Source organism: Oncorhynchus mykiss, chromosome 20 (assembly GCF_013265735.2).
Source record: "Oncorhynchus mykiss isolate Arlee chromosome 20, USDA_OmykA_1.1, whole genome shotgun sequence".
In the NCBI taxonomy this organism is placed as follows: domain Eukaryota; kingdom Metazoa; phylum Chordata; class Actinopteri; order Salmoniformes; family Salmonidae; genus Oncorhynchus; species Oncorhynchus mykiss.
In genome coordinates, this window is record NC_048584.1 from 45427562 (window position 1) to 45448351 (window position 20790).

The 20790-nt window shown below is 47.4% G+C and overlaps 1 protein-coding gene across 3 annotated transcripts in view; it reads left to right on the plus strand.

Moving 5' to 3' along the window:
• The window catches only part of LOC110515455 (protein jagged-1b), a 119113-nt gene extending 102661 nt beyond the window's left edge, over nt 1-16452 (plus strand). For 2 of the 3 annotated variants that reach the window (XM_036956438.1, XM_036956439.1), the window contains exons 25-26: nt 1833-1983; nt 12926-16452. In XM_036956438.1, coding sequence (XP_036812333.1) covers nt 1833-1983; nt 12926-13599 — 825 coding nt within the window. In that variant the 3' untranslated portion in view covers nt 13600-16452. The remainder of the gene's footprint in view (nt 1-1832; nt 1984-12925) is intronic. The other variant, XM_036956440.1, reaches the window with a different exon arrangement.
• Nucleotides 16453-20790: the final 4338 nt, after the last annotated feature.

The window sequence follows — 20790 nt, forward strand, 5'->3', positions numbered from 1 at the left end:
GTTCAACTATGTGGAGCTCTGTTCAGCTGTGTGGAGCTCTGTGGAGTGATGTGGAGTGATGTGGACCTCTGTTCAGCTGTGTGGAGCTCTGTGGAGTGATGTGGAGCTCTGTTCAGCTGTGTGGAGCTCTGTTCAGCTGTGTGGAGCTCTGTTCAGCTGTGTGGAGTGATGTGGAGCTCTGTTCAGCTATGTGGAGCTCTGTTCAGCTATGTGGAGCTCTGTTCAGCTGTGTGGAGCTCTGTTCAGCTGTGTGGAGCTCTGTTCAGCTATGTGGAGCTCTGTTCAGCTATATGGAGCTCTGTTCAGCTGTGTGGAGCTCTGTTCAGCTGTGTGGAGCTCTGTTCAGCTATGTGGAGCTCTGTTCAGCTGTGTGGAGCTCTGTTCTGCTGTGTGGAGCTCTGTTCTGCTGTGTGGAGCTCTGTTCTGCTATATGGAGCTCTGTTCAGCTGTGTGGAGCTCTGTTCTGCTGTGTGGAGCTCTGTTCAGCTATATGGAGCTCTGTTCAGCTGTGTGGAGCTCTGTTCAGCTATATTGAGCTACATGATGTCGTGGAGTATTGTGTTCAAAGCTGAAAAGATAAACAACTATAACACTAAACTAGTTCTATATCTGATGAAGATGTTGTGTATCAAGACTTCTCCAACTCGGGTTACAAATGCTGCCAACTTTCCCCAAGTTCTATCGTCCCTCCCCTAGAATTCCTGTCTGAAAAATGTTGTAATGATTCCAGAATTCCTTCAACCTGGATTTCTGAGAAACCAAGGAATTTTGTTTCAGAAATTGCTCTGTTAGACTGCAGCCAAGGACAGAAAAAGCATCAAAACTACTCTAGTAATCTGACGAAGGCATTATGTATCAAGACGTTTTCAACATACAATACCTAACCCCTCTTGTGTTTTCTCAGCTCCATCTCTCCCAACAACTGTGCTCGGTTTTTCATAGGGGTTGGGATAAACCTAGTCACATGTAGCCATCCTTCCAATTGTCATCACGTTGACTCGACATGAGGACTAACGAGGCTTTGATGAAGCAGAAGACACATTTTGTTACATATTTGATTCTTCTTTCCAGGAACAGCGGCTAGACAGATCACCTACTGTATAAAGGAGATGAGATACACAACACTTACACCTCTCTCTCTCTCTCTCTCTCCTCTCTCTCGCTCTCTTCGCTCTTCTCTCTCTCTTCGCTCTCGCTCTCTTCTCTCTCTCTTCGCTCTTCTCTCTCTCTTCGCTCTCCTCTCTCTCTCTCTCTCTCTCTCCTCGCTCTCCTCTCTCTCTCCTCGCTCTCTCTCCTCTCTCTTCTCTCTCTCTCTTCTCTCTCTCTCCTCACTCTCGCTTTCTTCTCTCTCTCGCTCTCTTCGCTCTTCTCTCTCTCTCTTCGCTCTCGCTCTCTTCTCTCTCTCTCTTCTCTCTTCTCTCTCCTCGCTCTCTTCTCTCTCTCTCCTCACTCTCGCTTTCTTCTCTCTCTCGCTCTCTTCGCTCTTCTCTCTCTCTCTTTGCTCTCGCTCTCTTCTCTCTCTCTCTTTGCTCTCGCTCTCTTCTCTCTCTCTCTTCGCTCTCGCTCTCTTCTCTCTCTCTCCTCGCTCTCTCTCTCTTCGCTCTTCTCTCTCCTCTCTCTCTCTTCTCTCTCTTCGCTCTTCTCTCTTCTCTCTCTCTCTCTCCTCGCTCTCTCTCTCCTCTCTCTCTCTCCTCGCTCTCTCTCTCCTCTCTCTCTCTCCTCACTCTGTCTCCTACTCTCCCTCTCTCTCTCTCTCCTCGCTCTCTCCTCTCTCTCTCTCTCTCTCTCTTCTCTCTCTCTCTCTCCTCGCTCCTCTCTCTCTCTCTCTTCAGTACACAGTGGACCAGTGGATGGACAGATCACCTATAAAGGAGATAACAGAGAGGATCATCGATCTGGTGTCTAAACGCCATAGCAACAACAGCATCATCACCGCCATTGCCAAGGTCAGAGTGCAGCGGACGCCGAGCACTAGCCACACCGGTATGAACCCCCTGCAACACATATGCTCACTCGCCCGCCCTCCCACACACACACACAGCCAAACCGGTACACACCACACACACACACACACACACACAGCGAAACAGGTACACACCATGCACACACACACACACACACACACACACACACAGCCAAACCGGTACACACCACACACACACACACAGCCAAACCGGTACACACCACACACACACAGCCAAACCGGTACACACCACACACACACACACACACACAGCCAAACCGGTACACACCACACACACACACACACACACACACACACACACACACACACACACACACACACACACACACACACACACACAGCCAAACCGGTACACACCACACACACACACAGCCAAACCAGTACACACCACACACACACAGTCTCTGTGTTTTCTCTCTCAATGTTTTCATACTCTCTGTTTTTTCTCTATCAATTTCAATATATTGACATGGGAAACATATGTTAACTTTGCCGCGAAGCGAAGTGAAGTAGATAATAAACAAAAGTGAAATAAACAGAAATGAATAGTAAACATTACACATACAGAAGTTTCAAAAATAATAAAGACATTACAAATGTCATATGTCTATATTCAGTGTTGTAATGATGTGCAAATAGTTAAAGTACACAAGGGAAAATAAATAAGCATGAATGGTGTTTGTTCTTCACTGGTTGACCTTTTCTTGTGTCAACAGGTCACAAATCTTGCTGCTGTGATGGCACACAGTAGATATGGGAGATTGTTTTTGAATTCTCTGTGGATCTGTGTAATCTGAGGGAAATATGTGTCTCTAATATGGTCATACATTGGGCAGGAGGTTAGGAAGTGCAGCTCAGTTTCCACCTCATTTTGTGGGCAGTGAGCACAGCCTGTCTTCTCTTGAGAGTCATGTCTAATTGTATTGCTGTCCTGGGGCTCTGTGGGTGTATTTGGGAACATAGTCCCAGGACCAGCTTGCTTAGGGGACTCTTCTCCAGGTTCATTTCTCTGTAGGTAATGTTTATTTTATTTAACCAGGAAAAGCCCATTGAGACCCAGAGTCTCTCTTTTTCAAGGGAGACCTGACCAAGAAGGCAGCAACAATCAATACATCACATCATTAAAACATACAACAATCAATACATCACATCATTAAAACATACAACAATCAATACATCACATCATTAAAACATACAACAATCAATACATCATGATCCAGACAAAAAAAAGCATTTTACAATCCTCTGTAACAGTCTCCCATCAATATCTTAAATTCATTCAGGGTCACTAACATATCTAGATGAAGCAGGAATTGTAGACTATTCCATTCAGTAGCACTAACACATCTAGATGAAGCAGGGATTGTAGACTATTCCATTCAGTAACACTAACATATCTAGATGAAGGAGGGATTGTAGACTATTCCATTCAGTAGCACTAACACATCTAGATGAAGCAGGGATTCTAGACTATTCCATTCAGTAGCACTAACACATCTAGATGAAGCAGGGATTGTAGACTATTCCATTCAGTAGCACTAACATATCTAGATGAAGGAGGGATTGTAGACTATTCCATTCAGTAGCACTAACACATCTAGATGAAGCAGGGATTCTAGACTATTCCATTCAGTAGCACTAACACATCTAGATGAAGCATGGATTGTAGACTATTCCATTCAGTAGCACTAACATATCTAGATGAAGCAGGGATTCTAGACTATTCCATTCAGTAGCACTAACACATCTAGATGAAGCAGGGATTCTAGACTATTCCATTCAGTAGCACTAACACATCTAGATGAAACAAGGATTCTAGACTATTCCATTCAGTAGCACTAACACATCTAGATGAAGCAGGGATTCTAGACTATTCCATTCAGTAACACTAACATATCTAGATGAAGCAGGGATTCTAGACTATTCCATGAGTCTGGTGCACAAGGCGGGAAGGCAGTCTTGCCTAATACTGTGAATGTCCTGGGGACTTTAAGTAGCAACCACCTAGCAGACCGGGTATGGTAACATAGCAACCACCTAGCAGACCGGGTATGGTAACATAGCAACCACCTAGCAGACCGGGTATGGTAACATAGCAACCACCTAGCAGACCGGGTATGGTAACATAGCAACCACCTAGCAGACTGGGTATGGTAACATAGCAACCACCTAGCAGACCGGGTATGGTAACATATCAACCACCTAGCAGACCGGGTATGGTAACATAGCAACCACCTAGCAGACCGGGTATGGTAACATAGCAACCACCTAGCAGACTGGGTATGGTAACATAGCAACCACCTAGCAGACCGGGTATGGTAACATAGCAACCACCTAGCAGACTGGGTATGGTAACATAGCAACCACCTAGCAGACCGGGTATGGTAACATAGCAACCACCTAGCAGACTGGGTATGGTAACATAGCAACCACCTAGCAGAACGGGTATGGTAACATAGCAACCACCTAGCAGACCGGGTATGGTAACATAGCAACCACCTAGCAGACCGGGTATGGTAACATAGCAACCACCTAGCAGACTGGGTATGGTAACATAGCAACCACCTAGCAGACCGGGTATGGTAACATAGCAACCACCTAGCAGAACGGGTATGGTAACATAGCAACCACCTAGCAGACCGGGTATGGTAACATAGCAACCACCTAGCAGACCGGGTATGGTAACATAGCAACCACCTAGCAGACTGGGTATGGTAACATAGCAACCACCTAGCAGAACGGGTATGGTAACATAGCAACCACCTAGCAGTCTGGGTATTTTATTTATTTATTTATTATTTTACCTTCATTTAACCAGGTGGCTAGTTGAGAACAAGTTCTCATTTACAACTGCGACCTGGCCAAGATAAAGCATAGCAGTGTGAACAGACAACACAGAGTTACACATGGAGTAAACAATTAACAAGTCAATAACACAGTAGAAAAAAAAGAGAGTCTATATACATTGTGTGCAAAAGGCATGAGAAGGTAGGTGAATAATTACAATTTAGCAGATTAACACTGGAGTGATAAATTATCAGATGGTCATGTACAGGTAGAGATATTGGTGTGCAAAAGAGCCGAAAAGTAAATAAATATAAACAGTATGGGGATGAGGTAGGTAAATTGGGTGGGCTATTCACCGATAGACTGTGTACAGCTGCAGCGATCGGTTAGCTGCTCAGATAGCAGATGTTTAATGTTGGTGAGGGAGATAAAAGTCTCCAGCTTCAGCGATTTTTGCAATTCGTTCCAGTCGCAGGCAGCAGAGAAATGGAAGGAAAGGTGGCCAAATGAGGTGTTGGCTTTGGGGATGATCAGTGAGATACACCTGCTGGAGCGGGTGCTACGGGTGGGTGTTGCCATCGTGACCAGTGAACTGACATAAGGCGGAGCTTTACCTAGCATAGACTTGTAGATGACCTGGAGCCAGTGGGTCTGGGGACGAATATGTAGCGAGGACCAGCCGACTAGAGCATACAGGTTGCAGTGGTGGGTAGTGTATGGGGCTTTGGTGACAAAACTGATGGCACTGTGATAAACTGCATCCAGTTTGCTGAGTAGAGTATTGGAAGCTATTTTGTAGATGACATCTCCGAAGTCAAGGATCGGTAGGATAGTCAGTTTTACTAGGGTAAGTTTGGCGGCGTGAGTGAAGGAGGCTTTGTTGCGGAATAGAAAGCCAACTCTAGATTTGATTTTAGATTGGAGATGTTTGAGTCTGGAAGGAGGGTTTACAGTCTAGCCAGACTCCTAGGTACTTATAGGTGTCCACATATTCAAGGTCGGAACCATCCAGGGTGGTGATGCTAGTCGGGCGTGCGGGTGCAGGCAGCGAACGGTTGAAAAGCATGCATTTGGTTTTACTAGCGTTTAAGAGCAGTTGGAGGCCAGAGTCCAGTCTCTGTCAGACAGAGGAGGCTGCATGATAAACAGAGGAGGCTGCATGATAAACAGAGTCCAGTCTCTGTCAGACAGAGGAGGCTGCATGATAAACAGAGTCCAGTCTCTGTCAGACAGAGGAGGCTGCATGATAAACAGAGGAGGCTGCATGATAAACAGAGTCCAGTCTCTGTAAGACAGAGGAGGCTGATGATAAACAGAGTCCAGTCTCTGTCAGACAGAGGAGACTGCATGCATACACAACAAGTCACCGTAATCAATAACAGAGAGAAATGTGGCCTAAACAACCTTCTTTCTAGCCATAAGCGGGAAGCCTTATTACGAAAATAAAAACCCATTTTAATTGAAGCTTTTGTCAGATTATCTATATGAACTTTAAAGGACAACTTGTCATCCAACCATATACCTAGGTATTTGTAGGATGACACTTTTTCAATGGATAAGCCACCAGATGTGACAATGCTAACCTTCTCTGGCAGAGTTCTAGCTCTGGTAAAGGTCATGAATATATTTTTCTGTACATTCAAGACCAGTTTGAGACCATAAAGGGAGGCCTGCAGTCGACTGAAACGCAGTCTGGAGCTCTTCAACAGCCTGAACCAGAGAAGGAGCACATGAATATATGACTGTATCATCTGCATATAGATGGAACTTTGCTGGTTGCATCCCGTTTCCCAAATCATTGTGAACAACACGGGAGCTAAAATGGAACCCTGGGGCACACCTTTATTAATCTCTAGACAGCTAGACTTGTGATTGTCAGTATATACACATTGTGTTCTGTCAGAAAGATTGTTCCTAAACCAATTTACTGCCCCTTCACTGAGACCAATGTTTCCGAGTCTAGCTAGCAACAATTCATGGTCAACTGAATCAAAGGCCTTTGATAAATCTACAGAGCAGCACAATGTTGCTTTTTATCAAGTGCATTAATGATGTCGTTTGCCACTGCCGCAGTTGTGGTGCTGTACCCTGATCTAAAGCCAGACTGAAGGTTTTATGGAAGGTTTGGGAATCAAGGGCCTCTTCTCCAGGTTCATCTCTCTGTAGGTGATGGCTTTGTTATGGAAGGTTTGGAACATTTTGTCCAGGAAGTTTTCTAAAAGGGATTGAATGTTGTTGCCTAATTGTTTTTTGTTAGGTTTCCACACTACCTTCCTTCCATCTATAGCATTTCTTAATATTATTCAGTTCCTTTGGCTTTAATGCCTCATGAATGAGTATTGCTCTGTTCAAGTAGACTGCGATTTTGCTGTGATCTGATAGGGGTGTCAGTGGGTTGACTGTGAACGCTCTGAAAGACTCTGGGTTGAGGTCAGTGATAAAGTAGTCTACAGTACTACTGCCAAGAGATGAGCTATTGGTGTACGTACCATAGGAGTCCCCTCGAAGCCTACCATTGGCTATGTACAGCCCCAGCGTGTGACAGAGCTGCAGGAGTTGTGACCCGTTTTTGTTGGTTATGTTGTCGTAGTTGTGTCTAGTGGGGCATATGTGGGAGGGAATGCTGTCACCTCCAGGTAGGTGTTTGTCCCCCTGTGTGCTGAAGGTGTCAGGTTCTGGTCCAGTTCTGGCATTTATATCGCCACAGACTAGTACATGTCCCTGGGCCTGGAAATGATTGATTTCCCCCTCCAGGATGGAGAAGCTGTCTTCATTAAAGTATGGGGATTCTAGTGGGGGGATATTGGTAGAACACAGGAGGACATTTTTCTCTGTTAAGATAATTTCCTTTTGAATTTCTAGCCAGATGTAAAATGTTTCTGTTTTGATTAATTTAATAGAGTGAGTTAGGTGTGCTCTATACCAAATTAGCATACCCCCTGAGTCCCTTCCCTGTTTCACACCTGGTAGTTTGGTGGATGGGACTACCAGCTCTCTGTAACCTAGAGGGCAACCAGTAGGTCCGTCTCCTCCTCCTAGAGGGCTCCTGAGTGGTGCAGCGGTCTAAGGCACCTCCTCTCAGTGCTAGAGGGCTCCTGAGTGGTGCAGAGGTTTAAGGCACCTCATCTCAGTGCTAGCGGGCTCCCTAGTGGTGCAGAGGTCTAAGACACCTCCTCTCAGTGCTAGAGGGCTCCCTAGTGGTGCAGCGGTCTAAGACACTGCATCTGTGAACCCCAAGCCCAGGGAATCCCACACAATCTGAGCACCACCTTGTCAGCTAGTCTGATAGCCCCCCCTCCGCCCCTGAGGACATACACAAAAGACACCGATTATACTCCTTATGGACCCAAACACACGATGTCTAAATTCTGTAGTCCAGAAACCCAGCGTGCCCTAGATCTTCTGTCTGAGGACCAACTAGGGTCACCCAGCCACATAATAATACACACAGGCACAAACGACCTGAGAACACAGCAGGAAAGGGTGGCCACAGCACTAAAGGGAGTGATTTGAAAAAGCTTCTTCTACGTTCCCCAACGCACAAGTGGTTATCTCCACCCTGCTACCACGAGAAGACCCCCCCCCCCCCGCTACCATACAGCAGGTAAACGCAAGTATTTTCCGTGACTGTGCCTCAAAACCAAATGTTTTCCTGGTCCACCATCCACCCTGGACTAGAACAGCCTCTATGACCAGGTCCACCCTGGACTAGAACAGCCTCTATGACCAGGTCCACCCTGGACTAGAACAGCCTCTATGACCAGGTCCACCCTGTACTAGAACAGCCTCTATGACCAGGTCCACCCTGGACTAGAACAGCCTCTATGACCAGGTCCACCCTGGACTAGAACAGCCTCTATGACCAGGTCCACCCTGGACTAGAACAGCCTCTATAACCAGGTCCACCCTGGAAAAGTCTTGGCTCAGTCTGTGGCAGGAGGGCTGGCTCGGAGTGGAGATGTTGAGGGAGGGCGTAATGAGAGGCTGGGTGCTGTCCAGACAGAGAGTGGAGGGAGGATGCGGACAGACAAACTTAGTGCTAGGACTCCTGTGTTTAGGTCATGTACAGTGCCTTGCGAAAGTATTCGGCCCCCTTGAACTTTGCGACCTTTTGCCACATTTCAGGCTTCAAACATAAAGATATAAAACTGTATTTTTTTGTGAAGAATCAACAACAAGTGGGACACAATCATGAAGTGGAACGACATTTATTGGATATTTCAAACTTTTTTAACAAATCAAAAACTGAAAAATTGGGCGTGCAAAATTATTCAGCCCCCTTAAGTTAATACTTTGTAGCGCCACCTTTTGCTGCGATTACAGCTGTAAGTCGCTTGGGGTACGTCTCTATCAGTTTTGCACATCGAGAGACTGGAATTTTTTCCCATTCCTCCTTGCAAAACAGCTTGAGCTCAGTGAGGTTGGATGGAGAGCATTTGTGAACAGCAGTTTTCAGGTCTTTCCACAGATTCTCGATTGGATTCAGGTCTGGACTTTGACTTGGCCATTCTAACACCTGGATATGTTTATTTTTGAACCATTCCATTGTAGATTTTGCTTTATGTTTTGGATCATTGTCTTGTTGGAAGACAAATCTCCGTCCCAGTCTCAGGTCTTTTGCAGACTCCATCAGGTTTTCTTCCAGAATGGTCCTGTATTTGGCTCCATCCATCTTCCCATCAATTTTAACCATCTTCCCTGTCCCTGCTGAAGAAAAGCAGGCCCAAACCATGATGCTGCCACCACCATGTTTGAAAGTGGGGATGGTGTGTTCAGCTGTGTTGCTTTTACGCCAAACATAACGTTTTGCATTGTTGCCAAAAAGTTCAATTTTGGTTTCATCTGACCAGAGCACCTTCTTCCACATGTTTGGTGTGTCTCCCAGGTGGCTTGTGGCAAACTTTAAACGACACTTTTTATGGATATCTTTAAGAAATGGCTTTCTTCTTGCCACTCTTCCATAAAGGCCAGATTTGTGCAATATATGACTGATTGTTGTCCTATGGACAGAGTCTCCCACCTCAGCTGTAGATCTCTGCAGTTCATCCAGAGTGATCATGGGCCTCTTGGCTGCATCTCTGATCAGTCTTCTCCTTGTATGAGCTGAAAGTTTAGAGGGACGGCCAGGTCTTGGTAGATTTGCAGTGGTCTGATACTCCTTCTATTTCAATATTATCGCTTGCACAGTGCTCCTTGGGATGTTTAAAGCTTGGGAAATCTTTTTCTATCCAAATCCGGCTTTAAACTTCTTCACAACAGTATCTCGGACCTGCCTGGTGTGTTCCTTGTTCTTCATGATGCTCTCTGCGCTTTTAACAGACCTCTGAGACTATCACAGAGCAGGTGCATTTATACGGAGACTTGATTACACACAGGTGGATTGTATTTATCATCATTAGTCATTTAGGTCAACATTGGATCATTCAGAGATCCTCACTGACATTCTGGAGAGAGTTTGCTGCACTGAAAGTAAAGGGGCTGAATAATTTTGCACGCCCAATTTTTAAGTTTTGGATTTGTTAAAAAAGTTTGAAATATCCAATAAATGTTGTTCCACTTCATGATTGTGTCCCACTTGTTGGTGATTCTTCACAAAAAAATACAGTTTTATATCTTTATGTTTGAAGCCTGAAATGTGGCAAAAGGTCGCAAAGTTCAAGGGGGCCGAATACTTTCGCAAGGCACTGTATCATTGTAACGGACAGACAACCCTTCTCTGTTGCTGCCAGATGGGAGTTTCTCCTCCTGTTCTCCGGCTTCTCTCCTCCTCCCCCTGTCACAGGCCAAGTTGCTCTGGTCATCTTCCTCCTCCTCCCCTCCTACTCCTCTCCCTCACAGCCAGGACTTCAGGCCATGCTGTTGGGAAGCTCGAGAGCATAGCAGTAGCATAAATGTAATGAATCATTGTTCAGCATCATTCATTGGAAAAACATTTTGGTAAGAAATACACCGGTGTTCCTCCTGGTTTACTGGCTAATGCAGAGATGTTGGTACTCCCCAGTGTTCCTCCTGGTTTACTGGCTAATGCAGAGATGTTGGTACTCCCCAGTGTTCCTCCTGGTTTACTGGCTAATGCAGAGATGTTGGTACTCCCCAGTGTTCCTCCTGGTTTACTGGCTAATGCAGAGATGTTGGTACTCCCCAGTGTTCCTCCTGGTTTACTGGCTAATGCAGAGATGTTGGTACTCCCCAGTGTTCCTCCTGGTTTACTGGCTAATGCAGAGATGTTGGTACTCCCCAGTGTTCCTCCTGGTTTACTGGCTAATGCAGAGATGTTGGTACTCCCCAGTGCTCCTCCTGGTTTACTGGCTAATGCAGAGATGTTGGTACTCCCCAGTGTTCCTCCTGGTTTACTGGCTAATGCAGAGATGTTGGTACTCCCCAGTGTTCCTCCTGGTTTACTGGCTAATGCAGAGATGTTGGTACTCCTTAGTGTTCCTCCTGGTTTACTGGCTAATGCAGAGATGTTGGTACTCCCCAGTGTTCCTCCTGGTTTACTGGCTAATGCAGAGATGTTGGTACTCCCCAGTGTTCCTCCTGGTTTACTGGCTAATGCAGAGATGTTGGTACTCCCCAGTGTTCCTCCTGGTTTACTGGCTAATGCAGAGATGTTGGTACTCCCCAGTGTTCCTCCTGGTTTACTGGCTAATGCAGAGATGTTGGTACTCCCCAGTGTTCCTCCTGGTTTACTGGCTAATGCAGAGATGTTGGTACTCCCCAGTGTTCCTCCTGGTTTACTGGCTAATGCAGAGATGTTGGTACTCCCCAGTGCTCCTCCTGGTTTACTGGCTAATGCAGAGATGTTGGTACTCCCCAGTGTTCCTCCTGGTTTACTGGCTAATGCAGAGATGTTGGTACTCCTTAGTGTTACTCCTGGTTTACTGGCTAATGCAGAGATGTTGGTACTCCACAGTGTTCCTCCTGGTTTACTGGCTAATGCAGAGATGTTGGTACTCCCCAGTGATGTGAGTTACAGCTTTTAGGGCCTTCGAGTGTTGCTAACATCAATATTAACTTGCTTAACTACTTACCGATCATTGGGACGCTAGCGTCTCACCTCGACAACATTCAGTGAAATTGCAGAGCGTGAAATTCAAATGACAGAAATCGTAATATTAAACATTCATGAAAATACAAGTTTCTTACATCATTTAAAAGCTTAACGTCTTATTAATCCAGCCACTTTGTCAGATTTCAAAAAGGCTTTACGGAGAAAGCACACCATGCGATTATCTGAGGACAGCACCCTGCACAGAAAAGCATTACATACTTTTTCCAACCAAACAGAAGCGTCACGAAAGTCAGAAATGGCGAAATATCAGATCACTTACCTTTGAAGATCTTCATCTGGTTGCAATCACAAGGGTCCCAGCTACATAACAAATGGTCCGTTTGTCAGTTTCATTGGCGCGCTAGACTCGGTAATCCACCGGTTTCCTTAGTTCAAAATGCATACAAATGCATCCCGTAAGTTACCAATAAACTTCTTCCAAACATATCAAACAATGTTCCTAATCAATCCTTAGGTAGCCTTTTATGTAAATAAACAATACAATTTAAGATGGAGAATACCAGAGACCCTTACCGGAGAAAAATAACGAAGTACGTGCACTCACTACAGCCAAAATGGGAGCCACTTACTAAAACTACAAATTCTAGATGATTTTTCAAAAAACAAGCCTGAAACTCTTTCTAAAGACTGTTGACATCTAGTGGAAGCCCTAGGAACTGCAATCTGGGAGGACTTCCTTTTATATTCCCATTGACAGCCATAGTAATCAAGGGTGAGCTGAACAAAATAAAAATCTGGATGGATTGTCCTTTTTGCCTGCAATATCAGTTCTGTTATACTCACAGACATTATTTTAACTGTTTTGGAAACTTTACAGTGTTTTCTATCCAATACTATCCAATACTTATTATATGCATATCCCTAGCTTCTGGGCCTGAGTAACAGGCAGTTTACTTTGTGCAACCAAACTTCCAAATACTGCCCCCTAGCCCGAAGAAGTTAACTTTTTAGGACAGACTCATTCATAGACTTTCATCACAATTGTAATGGTTAATTAATACTGTCAGCTGGCCTAATATAATGTTGATGGATTGTGTGTACAGCCAAACTGACCCTTTCTGTCTTGTATCTTCCCTCTTTAGACTACATGGTCCCCCTCCTCTCTTCAGTCTTCATCGTCTTGTGGATCCTGGTGCTGGTCTCCGTCTTCCTGTACTGCATGCGTCGCCGGCGGAAACATGGCAACGGAGCCTCGTCGTCCGCGGCGACAGATGACAACACCACCAACAACGTCCGCGAGCAGCTCAACCAGATCAAGAATCCCATCAACGTGAAACACGCCAGCAGCGGCCATCTTACAATGTCGGTGGTCATCAAAGACTACGAGGATAAAAACTTGATCGTCGCCAAGGTACGAACACACCACCGCCCTGAGGGGGAGGAGGACGACGATAAAGAGAGACAGCTAGGGAATAAAGGACGCTTTGTGGTTACAGCCAAACAGCCTGCCTACACACTGGTGGAGCGGGAGGATCAGGGCCTCAATGGAGGCCTGGGGGCCAACGGGCCCAGCGACGGGGACGTCAGGACCGCGGTGCAGCCCAGCGACGGGGACGTCGGGACCGCGGTGCAGCACCGCTCCAAACACCCTAACTGGATTAATAAACAGGACAACAGAGCCCTGGAGACGCCACACAGTATCAACCAGATGGACTACAACAGAGCCCTGGAGACGGCACACAGCATCAACCAGATGGACTACAACAGAGCCCTGGAGACGGCACACAGCATCAACAGGATGGACTACATCGTATAGCAGGAAATTATATAGCAGGAGGCAGGAAGTAGCATGTAAACCCTGTGTAAAGAATTCCCCCTTCCTGGACGTTATGGTCATCCCGGCAAGGTGGTTCTTCTGATACGCTGTGTTGACACTGTTTTCGTGCAACCATTGACCTTAGTGAAGAGGACCAGGGGGAGTGTTCTGGGATTTGTAGTTCCTAAACTGCTGCGTCATTATCCTGTGACTACAAGGTTTGTTGTTTGGATGAATTAATCCATGGCTGCATCAGATGTGGTACCCTATTCCCTGTGTAGTGCACTACTTTTGACCAGGGCCCTATGGGTTTGATGCACAATGTAGGTATTAGAGTGCCATTTGGGACATTTCCCATGACTGTTAATTTAAGTTTGGACAAGCTGGCTACACTGGCAGAAAATGTTGACGTGGTTGGCTGGAGAACCAGGTGCTGTGTTTTCATATTTCAACACTTATTACCTAATATTATTACCTAATATTATGACCTAATAATAAGTGCACTACTTTTGACCAGCGCCCATAGGGCTCCCTCCCATAGGGCTCCCTCGCGTAGGGCTCCCTCGCGTAGGGCTCCCTCGCGTAGGGCTCCCTCGCGTAGGGCTCCCTCGCGTAGTGCTCCCTCGCGTAGTGCTCCCTCGCGTAGTGCTCCTCCCACAGGGCTCCCTCCCACAGGGCTCCCTCCCACAGGGCTCCCTCCCACAGGGCTCCCTCCCACAGGGCTCCCTCCCACAGGGCTCCCTCCCACAGGGCTCCCTCCCACAGGGCTCCTCCCACAGGGCTCCCTCCCACAGGGCTCCTCCCATAGGGAGGTTTGGTTTTCTGCAAAGTCACTGTTCAGTTAGTGGATGTTGTTGGAAGGCCTCCCTTTCCTCTTGTGGTTTTCTGCAAAGTCATTGCAAAATAGTCTAAAGAATGAAACATTTAAGTTAGCGACAGCACAGTATATTTTGTATTTGTGAGTTTTCCATCTGTTGGTTTACAACTAGCTCTGTCTTTGTGAAAATGTATTTTTAGCTTCCTACTACATCAACCAAACAAATCCATCTTGATTTACATGGATTATAATTTGTTTGTGGTGGGCGGGGCGAGGCCAGTATTACTGGCACTATGAAGAATGTCCATGTCAATCTAGAACGTGTAGCTATGTACATTTATTAATCATTGTGTATATTTGATTTAATAACTTAAGAATAATCAAGAGCCTAAAGATATATATTTCCCTTTTTATTTATACGTTCTGTCTCTAGATGTTGAAGGTTTCGGTAGCTTTGTAAGTTTCCATTTCATTTTGATTTACATTTTTATTTTATGAAACGTCAGAGGAAGAAGAAAATAAGTCCTTTTCTAAGAAAAAGTAATTCCCTGTTTATTGGTTGTTGTTTTTTTTTTAAATAATGATTTCAGATGTTTTCAAATATCCATTTTGCCAAGACTTTGCAGGTTAGGGGGGTGATGTAATAAAAAACAAGACTGGTTGCTTTGTTATAAATTCTAAACGATGCTGCCAGACATATTGTTTGTCATGAAAACACAAACCGCCTTTAGCAGCATCTAACTCATAATCCCATAATCCACAGATGATCAAAGCACAAAAAAAAGAGTGTATCACATTCTCACAAAACAATATCTGACAACTTAGGGGAGAGTTGGGTAAATCAAGCCTTTTGTTGTTGTTGTTACATTCATCATCACTCCGTCAAGGAAATATAGTATTCTTTCTAACAAAGATCTACATATATTTCAGGATGTTGTGTATCCCTGGAAATAATCAGAATGCATGTAGAAATTACAGGCCATTGAAAAGATGGCTTGTTAAAAATAAACAGTGGTCTCTTGGCACAATTTATCCTGGGAAGAAAATAACCCAAGGCAGACATTTCTACTATATTTGTCCATGCAGCTACAAGGATGCACTTTTTATGCTAGGTTCAGGACCTCATACTGAAGATGAAAGAGACCCCAGCTGATATATAGAACAATCTTTAAATATACTTTGGTTTAGATACAAGCATCGTGAAATTAATTTGACTTGGCGGAAAATATGTTTATTGGACCTGATTTGTTCATCCACTTCTCCATGTGGTTTCTTCCTTCACTGAGTCCGTGAAATTATACATATTTGGTCAACTGATACGTTTTCTGTATGGTTTCCTAGAAAGAAGGGTGGCTCAACTTACCCTACTCTCCCCTATGGCAAATCACACAACAATGTCTACTGGAACAGTAGGGGGGGTCAATAGTCTAGCCTCTAGTCTAGTCCCAGATCTGTTGGCGCTGTCTTGTCATGTCCATTGCTATGACTGCTTGGGAAGATGTTGGGAAGACTACACAAACAGATCTGGGACTCGAGCTATGGCAGCGTTTCCCAAACGTAGTGCTGTCGACCCCAAGAGGTGCATGTTTATGGTTTTTGCTCTTAGCTCTACACATTTGATTCAAAACTCATCTTTGATTATTAGAATCAGCTGTGTAGAACAAAGCCAAAAGATGCACCTCTTGGGGTCTCCAGGACGGGGGAAACGGGAACACTACAGGATCACGTAAACACGTATTTCCTTCTCTCTGCTCAGCGCTGTGGGAGACTGTTGTTTTTGTTTCTGTTTTTACTTGTTATTTTAAACTATAGAAAGGCTCTTTGAAAGAAGACATGTTTTTTTATTTCTCAGATGTTAGTACTTTATGACATCATGGAAACATTAATTTAGTGGTTCCTCTCTTGTTATGGATTTTAGATTGTATTTGTGTTGATGATGTTGCAATGTTTTTAAAGGGTTTTGTTATTTTGAAAAAGGTCAATATTTATGAAATATTTTGTATGAAAAGAGATAATAAAACAGTCCCTGTTCTGGATTCATGGTTTGAGTGAAGTGACTGGATGAAATTATTAATATAGAAATACATGATTGGTCAGATTCACTCAGACCTGATTGGTGGGATTTACTCAAACCTGCTGTAGATTGTTGATGCACTGTCTTTGTTTACAGAATGTACCCCTCAGTTCACCCCATGCACAACACATACCCGTCAGGAAGTTGTAGGGTTTTATACAGTACCCAACACCAGTCTGGGATTTTATGGGAAAAGTAGCTACTGTGGGCATTTGACATTTATTTTACAACAATTGACTCTCTCGACCAATCAGAATAAAGCACATGGTTGAGGTAAACACAGGACATGCTGCTTTTCTCTTAGTTGTTGTGCTAAAAGCAACAGTCAAAGAGAAGTCTGATTTTCACCATGATAGAACTGGTTCAGTTACAGAAAGGTTTTGTATTGATCGGTGTCAATGATCGGTTAAACTCTGTTAGCTGAGCGTCTTTAATTGCTATTTGAATGTTGTATATTTGATTGGGTAAAACATCATGCTGACGTCAGACTGGAGGAGTGCTCAACGCGCGGTTATAAAACGACCTACATTAAATTAAGTACTTCACATGTCATGGTATATCCTGGGAGGTAACAATGTCACAAGGATAGTCCAATTTAAATTTATAAAAAAAGCTTATTTTTATTGTCAAAATAAACAAGTGTTTCTTCGCCAGAAATGAACACTCAAGTAAAGGAATAGTAACGTCAGTTCAGATAACCCCCTACCACTACCACCTCCACTAGCCCCTACCACTACCCCCTACCACTACCCCCTACCACTAGCCCCTACCACTACCCCCTACCACCTCCACTAGCCCCTACCACTACCACCTCCACTACCCCCTACCACTACCCCCTACCACTACCACCTCCACTAGCCCCTACCACTACCACCTCCACTACCCCCTACCACTACCCCCTACCACTACCACCTCCACTAGCCCCTACCACTACCACCTCCACTACCCCCTACCACTACCACCTCCACTACCCCCTATCACTAGCCCCTACCACTACCACCTCCACTACCCCCTACCACTAGCCCCTACCACTACCACCTCCACTACCCCCTACCACTACCACCTCCACTACCCCCTACCACTACCACCTCCACTACCCCATACCACCTCCACTACCCCCTACCACTAGCCCCTACCACTACCACCTCCACTACCCCCTACCACTAGCCCCTACCACTAGCCCCTACCACTACCCCCTACCACTACCCCCTACCACTAGCCCCTACCACTAGCACCACCACTACCCCCTACCACTACCACCTCCACTACCCCCTACCACTAGCCCCTACCACTACCACCTACCACTAGCCCCTACCACTACCCCCTACCACTAGCCCCTACCACTAGCACCACCACTACCCCCTACCACTACCACCTCCACTACCCCCTACCACTAGCCCCTACCACTACCCCCTACCACTAGCCCCTACCACTACCCCCTACCACTAGCCCCTACCACTAGCACCACCACTACCCCCTACCACTACCACCTCCACTACCCCCTACCACTAGCCCCTACCACTAGCCCCTACCACTACCCCCTACCACTACCCCCTACCACTACCCCCTACCACTACCACCTCCACTAGCCCCTACCACTACCACCTCCACTACCCCCTACCACTACCACCTCCACTACCCCCTATCACTAGCCCCTACCACTACCACCTCCACTACCCCCTACCAATAGCCCCTACCACTACCACCTCCACTACCCCCTACCACTACCACCTCCACTACCCCCTACCACTACCACCTCCACTACCCCATACCACCTCCACTACCCCCTACCACTAGCCCCTACCACTACCACCTCCACTACCCCCTACCACTACCACCTCCACTACCCCCTACCACTAGCCCCTACCACTAGCCCCTACCCCAACCCCCTACCACTACCCCCTACCACTAGCCCCTACCACTACCACCTCCACTACCCCCTACCACTACCCCCTACCACTACCCCCTACCACTACCCCCTGCTACTACCACTACCCCATACCACTACCCCCTACCACTACCCCCTACCACTAGCACCTCCACTACCCCCTACCACTACCCCCTACCACTACCACCTCCACTACCCCCTACCACTAGCACCACCACTACCCCCTACCACTACCCCCTACCACTACCCCCTACCACTACCACCTCCACTACCCCCTACCACTAGCACCACCACTACCCCCTACCACTACCCCCTACCACTACCACCTCCACTACCCCCTACCACTAGCACCACCACTAGCCCCTACCACTACCACCTCCACTACCCCCTACCACTAGCACCTCCACTACCCCCTACCACTACCCCCTACCACTACCACCTCCACTACCCCCTACCACTAGCACCACCACTACCCCCTACCACTACCCCCTACCACTACCACCTCCACTACCCCCTACCACTAGCACCACCACTAGCCCCTACCACTACCACCTCCACTACCCCCTACCACTAGCTCCTACCACTACCACCTCCACTACCCCCTACCACTAGCCCCTACCACCTCCACTACCCCCTACCACTACCCCATACCACTACCACCTCCACTACCCCCTACCACTAGCCCCTACCACTACCACCTCCACTACCCCCTACCACTACCACCTCCACTACCCCCTACCACTAGCCCCTACCACTAGCCCCTACCACTACCACCTCCACTACCCCCTACCACTACCACCTCCACTACCCCCTACCACTACCCCCTACCACTAGCCCCTACCACTACCACCTCCACTACCCCCTACCACTACCACCTCCACTACCCCCTACCACTACCACCTCCACTACCCCCTACCACTACCACCTCCACTACCCCCTACCACTAGCACCACCACTACCCCCTACCACTACTACCTCCACTACCCCCTACCACTAGCCCCTACCACTAGCCCCTACCACTACCACCTCCACTACCCCCTACCACTACCACCTCCACTACCCCCTACCACTAGCCCCTACCACTACCACCTCCACTACCCCCTACCACTACCCCCTACCACTAGCCCCTACCACTACCACCTCCACTACCCCCTACCACTACCACCTCCACTACCCCCTACCACTACCCCCTACCACTACCCCCTACCACTACCCCCTACCACTACCCCCTACCACTACCACTACCCCTACCACTACCACTACCCCCTACCACTAGCCCCTACCACTAGCCCCTACCACTAGCCCCTACCACTACCCCCTACCACTACCCCTACCACTACCCCATACCACTAGCCCCTACCACTAGCCCTACCACTACCCCCTACCACTACCCCCTACCACTACCCCCTACCACTAGCCCCTACCACTACCACCTCCACTACCCCCTACCACTACCACCTCCACTACCCCCTACCACTACCCCCTACCACTACCACCTCCACTACCCCCTACCACTACCACCTCCACTACCCCCTACCACTACCACCTCCACTACCCCCTACCACTACCCCCTACCACTAGCCCATACCACTAGCCCCTACGACTACCACCTCCACTACCCCCTATCACTAGCCCCTACCACTACCCCATACCACTACCCCCTACCACTAGCCCCTACCCCCTCCACTACCCCCTACCACTACCCCCTACCACTACCCCATACCACTACCCCCTACCACTAGCCCCTACCACTACCACCTCCACTACCCCCTACCACTAGCACCTCCACTAGCCCCTACGACTACCACCTCCACTACCCCCTATCACTAGCCCCTACCACTACCCCATACCACTACCCCCTACCACTAGCCCCTACCCCCTCCACTACCCCCTACCACTACCCCCTACCACTACCCCATACCACTACCCCCTACCACTAGCCCCTACCACTACCACCTCCACTACCCCCTACCACTAGCACCTCCACTAGCCCCTACCACTACCACCTCCACTACCCCCTACCACTAGCACCACCACTACCCCCTACCACTACCCCCTACCACTACCCCCTACCACTACCACCTCCACTACCCCCTACCACTAGCACCACCACTACCCCCTACCACTACCCCCTACCACTACCACCTCCACTACCCCCTACCACTAGCACCACCACTAGCCCCTACCACTACCACCTCCACTACCCCCTACCACTAGCACCTCCACTACCCCCTACCACTACCCCCTACCACTACCACCTCCACTACCCCCTACCACTAGCACCACCACTACCCCCTACCACTACCCCCTACCACTACCACCTCCACTACCCCCTACCACTAGCACCACCACTAGCCCCTACCACTACCACCTCCACTACCCCCTACCACTAGCTCCTACCACTACCACCTC